Raw genomic sequence first — 13,860 nt, 5'->3', positions numbered from 1 at the left:
TACTGTGCTCAAGTCTGGTCACCTGGATTCCTTGGAAATGAGGAAGGTGTGGAGAGCGTTCAAAGGAAAGTTACTAAGTTGGTGAGCGATGTAAAAAATGCTCCCTACATTGATAGATTGAGAGCTTGTGGATTGCAGAGGTTGGTCGATAGGTGGAGAAGGGGAGATATGATACAAACATTTAAATTACTAAAAGGTTTTTAAGATTGATTCCATGGAAATATTTCAGCTGTATGATAGTTACGAAAGAACCAGAGGTCATCCCTGGAAATTAAGGAAAAGTGTAGTTAACAAGAGTGTGAGAACTAGATGTTTTGCCTGGAGGATGGTGAATGAGTGGAATGCATTGCCTGACTCAGTTGTGAATTTTTTGTCTGTAAATGAATTCAAGAAGAGGTTATGATGTTTTGATAGTTTGGGTCTCCCACAATGAGTCTCCTAACTCCATGGAGATACCTGAAATAATAATAATAATTTTATTCTCTTGCCCTAACCTGTACTTCTGACACATGCTTTCACAAGATTTTCGGCACACTCTCTCTCTCCCTTTCAAACCAAAGTCTATTCACCTTCAGAAACAAATACATTTCATAGACATTGCACAGCACAAAGTCCCTCAGATTGAATTCCTTGAACAATGATCGACCACCGAATGCCGACCACTATGTAACCTTAAAAGAAAACTATGCTACAGTAACGCCAAAATACCTATACTGACGTTAAATGATCATATTACAATATCCATTATTTTAAATAAATTTACTTATTTATTTTAGGATTATTACTTTTTTTCAGAAGTCCGGCTAGGATAAACAATTAACAAAGCATTTAGATTTATCTTACGTTTGTGTAGTGTCATACAGCTTGTGTCCTGTGCATATGTATGTTTCCCTCATGATGACCTCCATACAAAGGTCAAAGCGTTGAGTGTTATTTTCATAATTATAATTACTCCAACAATTGTGTTTTTGTCTGCATAAATTCTTCACTATGAATGCTGACCACTATAACCTTAAAAGAAAAACTATGCTACAGAAATACCTATACTAACATTAAACGATCATATTACAATATCCATTATTTTAAACTGAAGACCGCGCGGTTAGCCTAGTGGCTTTGCGCTTCGCAACCATATACCTGGGGAAGGAGTGTCCCAGGTTCGATTCCCGTTGTTGACGTGAGGAATTTGAGGATCTTCCTCAGGCATAGCCAAGTTAGCCGGTCTTGGGCGCGGTCAGTAGGGTTTTTTCCGCCAGTTTATCTGGCGTTTTTCATCCCGCAAACAGGCAAACCGGCCCCATGAACATACGCCTCTACAGTCAAACATAATTTCCCCCTCTCAGCGGCAGATCAGGCGACGGGTCGGTTGGGAGTAGCACTAACAAGAAGTCGCATCTAAAGTAACACGCGGACCCTGCATGGGAAGTGGGAATAACGCGTAGTAGAAGAAGAAGAAGAAGATTATTTTAAACTGAACTGGATAAAAACACAGCACTAGATTTTTATTCCAACAAATTTAAAAAAAAGAAAAAAAAAGAATGACAATTTATGATTTCTTAACTATGAAATATGCATAGTTAACTAATGAGAATAAACATTTGCTTTACCTGCAGCTTCAGAAGTTGATGTTTCTAAACTGGAACTTGTACTAGATGAATTATAGCCATAAGCATTATCAAAGCATGAGAAGAATCTCCGAAGAAGTGAAGAAAGATGCTTGCGAGTCATTTCAAAACCAATTCGAAGGCCAATTAGATATATGGTGTCGATGAGTTTGTAAGTGACAAGAGAACGGGAGGAACTACTTCCTGGGAATGTAAATCTGAGAGAAGACACAAGACGAACAATAGGATAGAGAATATCCTTTATAAGGAGATCCTAAAAATAAATTATTAAAAATTAAGAAGGTATTTCATTCATATATGTTAAGTAACTTCATTAATTTCCATTTATAATTTGAGACACCTAAATATTTTTATAGTTTCACTAGAACACTTTTATTATATTTAATATCAATATTTTTCAGTACTACTTTTAAGTTCAATAACTTCTGCTTTTAGATATTAAATTCAAAGTAAATCCATCCCAAAAAGAAAGAAGACAAGAATGTTTAAAATATATTTTTTGCTATATAACAAATTAAAAATTTTTATATAAAATTTAACTTGGTTATTCCCAATTCTGCTAAATCTAAGTCACTTTCACTTAAACAATTATGGATCTATTACCATAAGGGAAACTACTACAGAAAAACAGAAAAGTTGATATCTTGCAATGTCCTTGAATAACCTTAAATCAACAGTGACTCACTTCAAGATAATTTTTAGTTATCACCATTATCTGAAAATTGTTGCAAAAATTGATTGACATGAATTTTGCAATAAATGACAGTGTATTTTCATTCACCACTATCCTAAACTCAACAGATTACTCCAAACCTACCTCTTGATTATTCTGTGTAAAATATTAATAAGCAATGTTAAATCCTACTATCATATAATAGAAATTGTTTTGATATGATATTTACTATGGATGTAGACATTATGCCTCCCTCAAATCATGTCCAAGATCTTAGTGAAATTAGTTGCATGCAACCAAAGTGAGAATAGAAATACTTTAATACCCATTGGCTATGATAGTTTAAATTATTCTGATGTACCAATATTTCATTATGTCTTATACAGCAAGATCAGTGTCAAGGAATGGGGAAGTAAATATTCAAAACTAACTATACATAATCAATACAATAATCCTTAGCCCACCCATAGCATGAATGTATTATAGGTTTTTAAACCTTTCATTGGCAGAAGCCACATAAAAACATGAAAATGAAGCTGGCTAACTGAGTGGAGAACATCTGGGTTATTAGATAACTTTTGTGGGTCAGATTGACATTCAAATATAAATCTAGATGCTGCACTTGCATGCTAGTTGCTAAATATACTAATGACGTAAAAACAACATAATTAAAAATAATTTTCATATTAGGTGCATGTAATTAAGTGTACATGCCTATACATAGCACTGATATGTCCTACCAGTTTTGCAACCTTTTGTGTGTAGATCCAGTATTAAATATATACAGAGAAATCTATCTTACTACGTCTCGAAGAGCACCAGCGAGACATTGCTTATAAAAGAACCAGAGCAACTGCTCTGTCAAGCCATGTCCTGTTTTCAATAAACACGAACAACGAAAGCCACCAACATGAAATAAACTGGACATCAACTTCAAACCTACACATCTGCCATGATGAAGTAGAGCGCCGCATCGTCGAGTCAAAAGAAATCACTTTGGACCCTTTTCACACAAATAACAATCTTAGCTATAATTTGCCTGACTCTTTCAACTCTACTATTAGATACTGAAGATCGTGTGATTCCACACACGCACAGGTGTACAACAATAGAACTTTAACTCGGACTGTAGTTCAAGCTCATAATAACTGTAATTTACAGTCAAATATTATGGCTTTATAATTGTATAGCTTTAGAGTGTGTCAATGTTAATTTCGTGTCTTTTAATATCTTTTTACGTTCTTATCGCCTGATGAAGTCGTTCTTGACGAAAAATGTTGCGTTCTTCAAATAAATGTCATTGTGTTATAATTCTCGGGTTTTAAGTCAGTTAATTTAGAAAAATGAATATATATATATATATATATATATATATATATATATATAAGCTGAATTAATTGTTAAGATGTTAATGAAGAAGGTGTAATGTTAAGAGTAATGAACTATCACTTATTTTAAACAATTCAGTATAAAAACTTCCCAGATTATGGGACAAACAAAGTTCATCATGGTTAATATTTGGGTAGTGATGTAATAAATGATTTGAACTTTCTTGCAGATATATTCATGTTTAAATACACATTATGTAATAGTCTGGTATCTGACCAAAGGATGCTATGACCAATATCTCCTCCATGTTTGGAAGACTGGATTTTGGTGCATGAAACTGCATGAAGTCTAGGTGGAGAAAGTACTGTTGATACATGTTTGAAGGAAGGTTAACAGTTTGCTGATTCTATTAATAAATATGAATGTGGTGAGTCAATCAAATATTTTTAGCTTATAAGCAAAATGCACAGAAACATTTTTACCATACAGCACTGGAACTTTCCCACATCAGAATGTATAGAGGGACTATGTCTGAGTTTATCAATGATTTTTTTTGAGTGATGTTAGGATTGCAGCATTCATAAATATTGCATTGTATAACAGATTTTTAACATTTCTAGTTGAGAAAATCCTTAGAGAAACTGGTTATTAAAATAATGCTGATAATTCCTCTAAACACACACTTCAACAACACACCCCACTTGTCAAAAACAGTCTCAGTAAAGTCTTGTCAGCAAGACTTTACTGAGCAGAATCCATAATATCTACTTCCTAAGGATTTGCATTCATTAGAAATCTCAAGATCACAATAGACACATTTCATTTTAGAGTTTCTAAATTCTTAAATTTATGCCTGAATATATAAATCCTAATCTCATTCAAAAAATCATTGACAGGTTTACACATAATCTCTCTCTGACTGATGTGCAAGGAGTTTCTATTACATATGTTAAAAGGTGTTTTTTCTCAACATGTTGCTTATGTGCTTAAAAAACTTCCATTCAACAACCATGTTCATAACTAATAATAAAATAAACTAGTTATATTTTCTCTCAAAGATAAACCTACATCACTTTTCCTACCCCAAATTTCCTAGTTTCTCTGTTCATGACTCTACTTTGGCATGACTGGTCAATTATAAAACACCAAGATTATATCAGACTTGTTAAATCAAATCTGGTCTTGTGCAAAATATATCAGACACCAATCATAGCCAGACATCTTTTGTCAAATACTAAACTATTAACAAAGGTACATTCAAACATGGATATTTATTCATTAGGTTTCTTCTTTCTCAACCCTTATCTGCACCTCACACATGCCACTGATGTGCCATAGGTTCTTGTACCACCTGCATATGGGATCAAAAAACATAAATTGGCATTCCTTATCTTCTCCACCGAAGGGATTGACACATTCCCTACATCTGCAAGGTGTTTACCAGGTTCCTTGCAGTTGCAAGCTGTCCTGCTACCCAAACAGACAGGATAGTCAAAATCAGAATTACTGAATACATGGACTACATCTGGTTCATTCATTGAGTGTTTAATCAAATATGAACACTCAAATATCAACCATAATGATGGATCTTCTAGGCTCAAAATCTGCAAATCACTACTAAATTGTTTCAAGTAAGTGATACTACCTTACACTGCTCTGAATAGTTAAAGTAATTTTATAATTGTATATACACTTAATGTAATATAAATTCAGTTTAAAAAGCTCATATTACAATTGCACTATAATATGTTAAGTTGATGAATAATCATGATAACTAAACTATAAACCTTTCTACAAGAATTGATGAAAAATCCTGTTGTAGATTAACCATTATTCTTTCCCCCTTTACTTTACAGGTTCTATCCTCAAGTGCATATATAAATTAAAGATGCCAAGAAATTATATTCTTGGTTTAATCCTTTATCTAAATGTAAACACATATCAATCACATGCCAGTCCAAAGTGCATATCCTTACAGATATTTATAATAATATGCATTATGGGAAGGGTCACAACCCAGAGTGGTTTCAACCTTTATTGAGGTGAAAAAGTAAAGAGTTGCTCATCGTAGGCCTAGAGTAGTTAGTATAGGGGTGCAATTGAAGTCTCATTAATGGGAGTCAGACCCAGAGGTGATACCAAGGCTGAAGTAATGCCAAAGTCATATTTCTATATACGAGAAGCCAAAAGGTGTCATCACACCTTATTAAAATACCCCGGAATGATGCAGAGAGATGGAAGTTTTTTTCAGGTGGCTATACTATAGATTAAAGATGCCAAGAAATTATATTCTTGGTTTAATCCTGTATCTAAGTGCAAGCAAACAAAGTTTGTTCCTGAAATAATTTCAGGACTGGGCAACTTGTACAAGTTGCCCTGTCCTGATAAACACACACACTTTATTTACAGTGAGTGTGTATGTGAAAACATGCAACATAAAATAAAATTGTATTAAAACTATAACACTTGTGCTAACTCACACAGACATTCATAAGCATAAAACATTGGATCAAATCTTTTCTGATATTAAATATAAAATATCTGCAAAGGCAGAAGTTAAGGTAAAGTAGTATCACTTACGTCAAACAATTTGGTAGTGGTTTGCAGATTTTAAGTCAAGAAAATCCATCATTATGGTTGACATTTGAGTGTTTGTATTTGAATGATCAAAAACATGATCAAAAGTCTTGGAAATATCAAGGATGACAGCGCATATTTTTCAGAATCTTTCCATGGCACATGTCCAGTGGTGACATACACTAAGATATCAGCCATGGATCAGGCAGAATCCATACTGGTGGTTGCTTATTAACTAGTGAGCTTCTAGGTAGTGAAGAAATTGACCATTGATCATTTTCTCCATTATTTTGGAGAAGACTGAGGTGATGGCAAATAGTCAGTAGGTTTTATCTCCCTTTTTTTTGAAACAGGTTGGATATATGTCAGCTGACACCAATTCCATCTCATTTCAATGAGATGGGAAAGGTTCCAGCAGAGTATAGAAGATTGAAGAGATGACAGAGGATAGGTGTAACATTTGATACAATAGGAGAGATACCATCAGAACCAGACAACTTTGTGGTGTTCAAGCTGTCTAATATTATTCTCATGTGTTTCTGTTGAAAGGCCACAGATGGCATATGGTGCATATGTTACTGGTATGAAAGGAAGTGGCCTTCACTATCTATGCAGTTAGAGGAGTGCGAAGAAAAGAGTGATGCTAAGAGGTGGGTGCTATAATAATGGTGTCATCTGGATTGGAGAGAGGTGGGAATGCAGGTGAGCAGAAGTTGCATCCAATGGCTTTTGTGAGGGACCAGAAGGTAAAACTATCATTTGGATAATAGACAAGTTTTCTGATTATTGGCCTTCATGAAGTTGAATTTGCTGATAGTTGCATATTTCCGCATAGGCTGAGTAAGAAGCTTAGGTTCTTGATGTAAGTCACCTGCACTAAGCTGAGTTCCCCCCCCCCCATCGAATGCTTTCATAGATCTTCTGTTGAACCAGGGCTTAGAAAGTGGATGGGAATTTTGGATTTAATAAGAGATAAATACCTTCATGCCACTGTGGATGATTTCTATGACTCATTCAGTGTATGTGTCTGGGTCAGAAGAGCAGAAGCAAGTCATGACAGGAAAGAAGAGTAGCAGTTCTGGAGATCATCCCACTATGTACTTTTGTAGTGCCAGAGGATACGAGGTTGGGTGTAGTCAGAGGAGGGGCATTTGTTGAGACTGGAAATGTGCACAAGATTGTGATCTAAGTTGCTGAGAGGAAACATAACATTTACAGTATATCTGGAAGGAGAATTAGTTAAAAAATATCAAGGATATTTATTCGTGAAGTAAAGTGGATTATCTGGAATTCAGGAAGGTAACTGCATAATTTGTGTTAGATCATTGCTCATAGCGAAAACTTCTGCATCATGTTCAGCTTGATTGGTAGTATTGGAGAAGGGAAGCCAGTTGAAGCTGTGGATATTCAGGTCACATAGGATGATGACTTTACCATTTGGATAGCTGGATTGTAGATGGTTGAGTTTCATGAAGAGGAAGATGAAGTGGTCTTTGTAGATTTTCAGAGTTTGGAGACCAGTAAATGAAGCAGATGAATGTTATTAAATGGGACAAGGAAACCTTCAGCCAGAGGAGGTCGAAAGCAGGGAATTCTAAATTTGGCATTCTCTGGCAAGCAATGTCTGAACGTACAAAAGGCACAGGTACCAAAGTGAACTGTGTTGAAGTAACTGCAGTTGTTTCTGTTAAGATAAGGCCTGGTTTAGATGTCTGTAGGTGATGATGACTGCAGTTTATGTAGGAATTTATGCTATGGATGTGGAAATTATTTTTTACTTGGAGATCATTGCAGTTAGCAGATTAAGTGGTGGAGTAGGTGCACTCCCTTGATGAGTCTTTGAACTTCCTGGAGGTGTCAAATAATAACAACAATAATATTGATCTTCTAGAGCATAGGTTGCCAAACTTTTTCGGGCCACCACCCACTTTGCAAGACATAAATTTTGTAACACCCCCCCATTATAACAGTTTGAATAAAACCATATTTCAAATATATGAGATTGAATAAAACCATATTTCAAATATATGAGATTGAATAAAACCATATTTCAAATATATGAGATTGAATAAAACCATATTTCAAATATATGAGATTGAATAAAACCATATTTCAAATATATGAGATTGAATAAAACCATATTTCAAATACTCAATACTGTACTGTCGACATTTTTTCTTATATTCAGACATAATGAAGTAATAAAATTTGCAAAAATATTCACAAAATAAAAGATTTAATTTACACTTTGTATGACTCCACTTATCTATCACACTTTCGATTGATGTTTGTTGGCAAAGCACACAAAAAATAATAAAACATTCCTAAACCACTGGTATTTATAGATTTGAAATCTAGCCTGATTCGACTTGTTTGCAATACCATCGTACTCGTGCTTTGAACAAGTCACTGCAAGCACCCATATTCCTGTCAAAACATGCTGAATTGAGTGAATTACCTACGTAATAGTTGACCGACATACTACTAGTTAAGACTCATCTGCTGCGTGGATAGACCAAAGCCTGTATGGCACGATCAATTTTTACAATAGCGAAAAATGAATACATTTTTTTAAGTATATAAAAAATAGAAGTTAAAATATCCTATATGTCCTATATGACACGTTCAATTTTTTATTTTGCACGCAAGCGCATTTTGTTCGTCCGACTACGACATTGTCCGAATAATTATAAATAATAATTAATAAATAAAATAATTATACAAGATATAAACAACAAACCTACAAAACATAACCACAGAAAACAGTATAATAAGTTTCTAATAATATTTGCTTTGTTTTTTCCCTGTAGTTAGCAATATAAGTTAGTACTAACTAGGCTAACTAAAATTTACGATTTTATTTCTTTCTTGCCATTATTATTTTTGCTCGTAATATTAAATTATATAAAATTTGGTTTATTTTTGTACAAATCAATTAGAAAAGTGGTTTTATATATATTTTGAAATGAAATGTAACAAATATATTTGCTACTGTAAACATAACCTATTATACACACATATATACATGCTCTATTTTCTCACTGACATAGAAAATTGACAATCTATTTCTATCTGACATGGTAAATTTTCAAATGATTAAATAATCGAAATAGAAAATTGATAAAAAAAAATTGATCATGTAAGATGGGTATAAGATGAATTAAAATGCAATATTTAAATTTTAAATGATTATCTAATTGCAAAATCAAGAAAATAATTAATTTTTAAACATATATTATTAATTTCTTTTGTAAAGAGCCACCAACCTCCCCCAAATGCTTCTGATCCCACTATAGCCCCTCTAGAAGGCTTAAGCACCCAATGGGAGGCAGTACCGCCCACTTTGGGAACCTATGTTCTAGAGGAAAACAAATCAGATCTTCAAGAAATCACCACAAAATTAGCTTATACTCTTAAAAAGTATAGCCTAACCATAAGTACCCAAAAAACAAATATCTACACTTCTGACCAACAAGGAAGTGCTATAGAAGAAGTTGATCAGTTTAAATACTTGGGCAATATCTTTAATAAAGATGGCAGATCGAGAGAGGATGTTATATGCCATCCAGTCGTTTGACTCTTGGTGATCTTCTGAACAAAGGCTCTCCATCTCAATCAGCCTCTTGTCAAGACAGGATATTAGAACAAAAAATTGCAAAAGCAACAACAGCACTCCAAAAACTGAAACCACCATTGACAGATAACACACTTACAATTATCAACAGATTATGCCTTATTGAGATACTAGTTAATTCAGTATTTCTATATGAAAGTGAAACTTAGACCCGTCTAAAGATGAAAAGAGGTCATTGGCATTTGAAATGAGGGGCTATAGACAACTCCTAAAGAATACAACAAGCTAATCACATCATAAATTTTGAAGTAAGACAAAGAATCGGTTCTTTCACCAGTCTAAGAGATAACATCATAACTAAGATTCGAAGGAAACAACTTATGTGGCTTGGCAATATCAGCAGATCAACTGATCTGCTAATTCAAGTACTTGAAGGACTTATTTTAGGAACTTGAAAATGAAGCAGACCTAGAATAAACTGGATAGACAATATAAAAAGTTGGACCTGCTGCTTCACTTACAGAGCTGAAAGCAAAACATTAATCAAGGACTGAGTGGAAGATTTCTGTAAGGAACATTTCCTAATATCTACTCTATGGTCCTTTGTGAATTATGGGATAAAGAAGTGTAATAAAGATAACACTGCTTTTAGACTTGATGACTACTTCATGCACTTAGTATAAAAATAAATAAAAACTTATACATGTATTTTAATTTCAATGATGTAGGAAGATAGTCGGTCTTGCCTATTCTTGTTGCTGCTAAACTGGGAAACTAATTCTACCAGTAACCATGAGGTGCAGTTAGGCTTAACAACCTCACTAGTCATTTATCAGTAACAAAACTACAAACACTGCTGCTATATTTTTCTTATGTTGGAACATTGTTTTAACATAATGATATTTTTACATATGTTTTATTTCACTTTTAATTATCTAATCAGTTGTTTTGTCTACTCTAATCATATGCTTTGTTTTAGTCTCTAGCATTCAGCACCTAGATAGTTGTTTACAAGCAATTATACCCTGTCAGCTTGTTTTGAATGTTTAGTTTCTTATTCCTTTCCATTGTTGATACAATACAAGATATATAGTAAAATACTTGTATGTTAATAATTCAGCTTTTGAACTAATTCATTATTTCAATGAATTAGTTCAAAAGCAATGAATTAGTTTATAAAATTATTAAATTTTATTTCATTAAAGATGTAACCATCATTATAGTGCACCTAATTCATTCTTGCATGGGCTCTCCACAGGTACGATTACTTGTCTATGTGTTTGAAAACTAAACTCTTCAAATCAGCCAATCTGATCATATGGGTTATTCATGGTACTGAAACCATACAAGGCAACTCATGTTTCCTTCCCACCATCTCCTATAAAAACAATAGGCCAAAATCTATATGCAGCAACTTAAATGTGGAGGTACTACACTTAATACAGAGAAATATCACTAATACTTATTTCTCCTATTGCTCCATGCTCACATTATAATGATCCTCCGTGTTCTAATAATTGCTATTATGTGGTTTTGTTCCTGAACTTCGACACTCTACCAACCCTGACTCCAAGATTCTGAGTTTATGCCATCACTCTCTCAAGGGTTATCCATTATTTTATTGGTTTATATAGATATTCTGCTAGCTCAAATGCCACTACCCTAAATTTTATTTCATTAAAGATGTAACCACCATTCTTCTCACAATGTTATAACATTCAAATCTTCCTAAAAGTACTCTTTCAGTATTAGCATTATCTGAACACATTATATAGGGTGTCCCAAAATTCACGCAAGATTTAAATTTAGCGCCATTTGTGCGGTAAAGTGTTGCCAACGAGAAAAAAAAAAGACAGCGTAACAGCTGACAGTTCAGGGTTATTAAAAATGACCACACACAGCGAAGAGAGTTCATTGAATGGATTACAGAACAACAACAAGTGAATGCTCATTTTTTGAACAAAATCATCTTCAATGATGAGGCTCATTTTCATCTTGATGGCTTCGTTAATCGACAAAATTGTCGCATTTGGGGTTCAGAAAATCCACAAGTGATTGTTGAGAAACAAATGCATCCACAACGTGTCACTGTTTGGTGCGGATTTTGGGCTGGATGCATCATCGGTAAATTCTTCTTCGAAAATGCAGCTGGTAAGGCAATAACAGTTAATGGTGCTTGCTATCACGACACGATAATCCAGTTTTTTATGCCTAAATTGCAAGATATGGATGTGGACAGCATGTGGTTTCAACAAGACGGTGCCACATGTCATACAGCCCGAGAAACAGTTCAATTACTGCACGAGTCATTTCCTGGTCGTGTAATTTCCCGTTTTGGTGATCAGAATTGGCCGCCCAGATCATGTGACTTAACGCTGTTGGACTTTTTTCTTTGGGGTTTTTTGAAGTCTAAGGTCTATGCCAACACGCCCACGACCACCCACGCCTCGAAGGAGGAAATTGAGCGCTGTATCAACAAAATTCAGCCACATTTATGCAAAACGGTCATGGAAAATTTCAACAAAAGAGTGCGTATGTGCCAGCAAAGCCGTGGAGGCCATTTATCCGATATGCTATCCCATGCATAACCCTATACTGTATACTTTATGAATCAATAAGAAATTACAATTTTTAATTAAAAACCTGTGTTTTCTATCAAAATTACTTCTTGTGTGAATTTTGGGACACCCTGTACATTTCCTTGGTACTCAATTTGTATATTATCACGGGGAAAAAAAAAAAAATGTACTCAAGAAGATTCTTTGTGAATTGTTTATCGACTAACCACAGTGCCCACAATACAGACTGGTCTCCAGAGATGGTTGAAGTCTTACTCTTGTACAGTAGCACAATTTTTTTTCTCTTTTCCTTTTATATTCTTGGGCATATTCTCTTAGACCCATGGTTATATTTCGTCCTGTCACTTAAGATGAAGTGTTCTTAAAAGTTATATTGCAAATAGCCCAGAGACCAGCATTGGCAATTAACACCCTAAGATGGTATCAATATGAATAAAGCAGAATAGATCAACTTCTACATGTTTGTAGAATTTCGTATTTTGTTACTCCCAATTCAACCTTGATTAACCTGTCACTCCCCTCATCTAAATCCTCTGATCAATTGTGATTAGTTCCACCAACATAATCACTGCCACTCTTGTTGGTTTGTGGCTGCTTAAGTTTGCCACTAACCTAATCCTTCCCTCTCTTCCCCACATGCACTTGTTTGCACCAATATCCTATTATAAGAATATCCTCATCTCTTCATAATTTCACAAACAATATTTCCATAGATAACTATTCATTCCATAGTCAATACAAGCTCCCAATTTAATGCTATAATAGTTCTTGCTCTTCCCCATAGCTGGAAGGTTTAAATCCTCCCACATGCTATACCACTGATGTTATGATAAAGTCTAAAGACTTATCCTCTTTCGTGCTCTTCAATACATACTGCACTACACAATTATTTCAAACTTTTTTCTATAAACTATTCAATTTTTTCCAATTTAAAAAAAGTATCTTGTATAACTAATATGGTTCTCTCCAGTGATATCTCCATTCCAATGTTATTATAGTACTTTATTTTTTTTTTTTTAGGATAGTAAATTCTTATATTTACTTTACCCATTAACAAGAGATCATCATCATGCGTATCAAGGATTTAGGCATAGCATGGCCTGTTCCGGCCTTAGAAGTCATCGTTAAATTGTTTAAGAGGACGTCCAGGTTTTCTTTTTCCTAATGGCTTGTACTTTAAGGCTTGTTTTGGTAATCTTTCTGTTTTCATTCTTTGAACGTGTTCCATCCGTTTATGTTTATATTTTTAAATTTTTTCTATTACTGGCTCTTGGTTTAATTCTTTCATAATTTCTTTTGTGATCAAATAGGGTATACTTTGCAGTTTTTCTCATAAACTTCATTTCTGCTGTTGTTAATCTTTGTCTTTTTTTTATTGTCCAGATTTCACTTCCATACATTAAGACTGGTAGGGCTAATGTATTGTATACTTTTAGTCTGTTTGTCTTTGAACTAGGTTTGGTTTAAATATAGAGTTAATTACACCTGTTATTTTTAAATATT

General features: G+C 34.1%; 1 protein-coding gene across 2 annotated transcripts in view; it reads right to left on the bottom strand.

The window, feature by feature from the left end:
• Wdr81 (WD repeat domain 81) overlaps positions 1-13,860 on the bottom strand; it is a 369,840-nt gene that overhangs the window by 138,649 nt on the left and 217,331 nt on the right. For both annotated transcript variants that reach the window (XM_090398673.1, XM_090398674.1), the window contains exon 19: positions 1,608-1,878. In XM_090398673.1, coding sequence (XP_090254799.1) covers positions 1,608-1,878 — 271 coding nt within the window. The remainder of the gene's footprint in view (positions 1-1,607; positions 1,879-13,860) is intronic.

This window comes from Typopeltis vanoorti, chromosome 10 (assembly GCF_054136105.1).
Source record: "Typopeltis vanoorti isolate ZY-2024b chromosome 10, IOZ_Tvanoo_1.0, whole genome shotgun sequence".
NCBI classification, from domain to species: domain Eukaryota; kingdom Metazoa; phylum Arthropoda; class Arachnida; order Uropygi; family Thelyphonidae; genus Typopeltis; species Typopeltis vanoorti.
The sequence above is the reverse complement of the archived record's forward strand: the minus strand, read 5'-3'. Positions and strand labels throughout refer to the sequence as shown.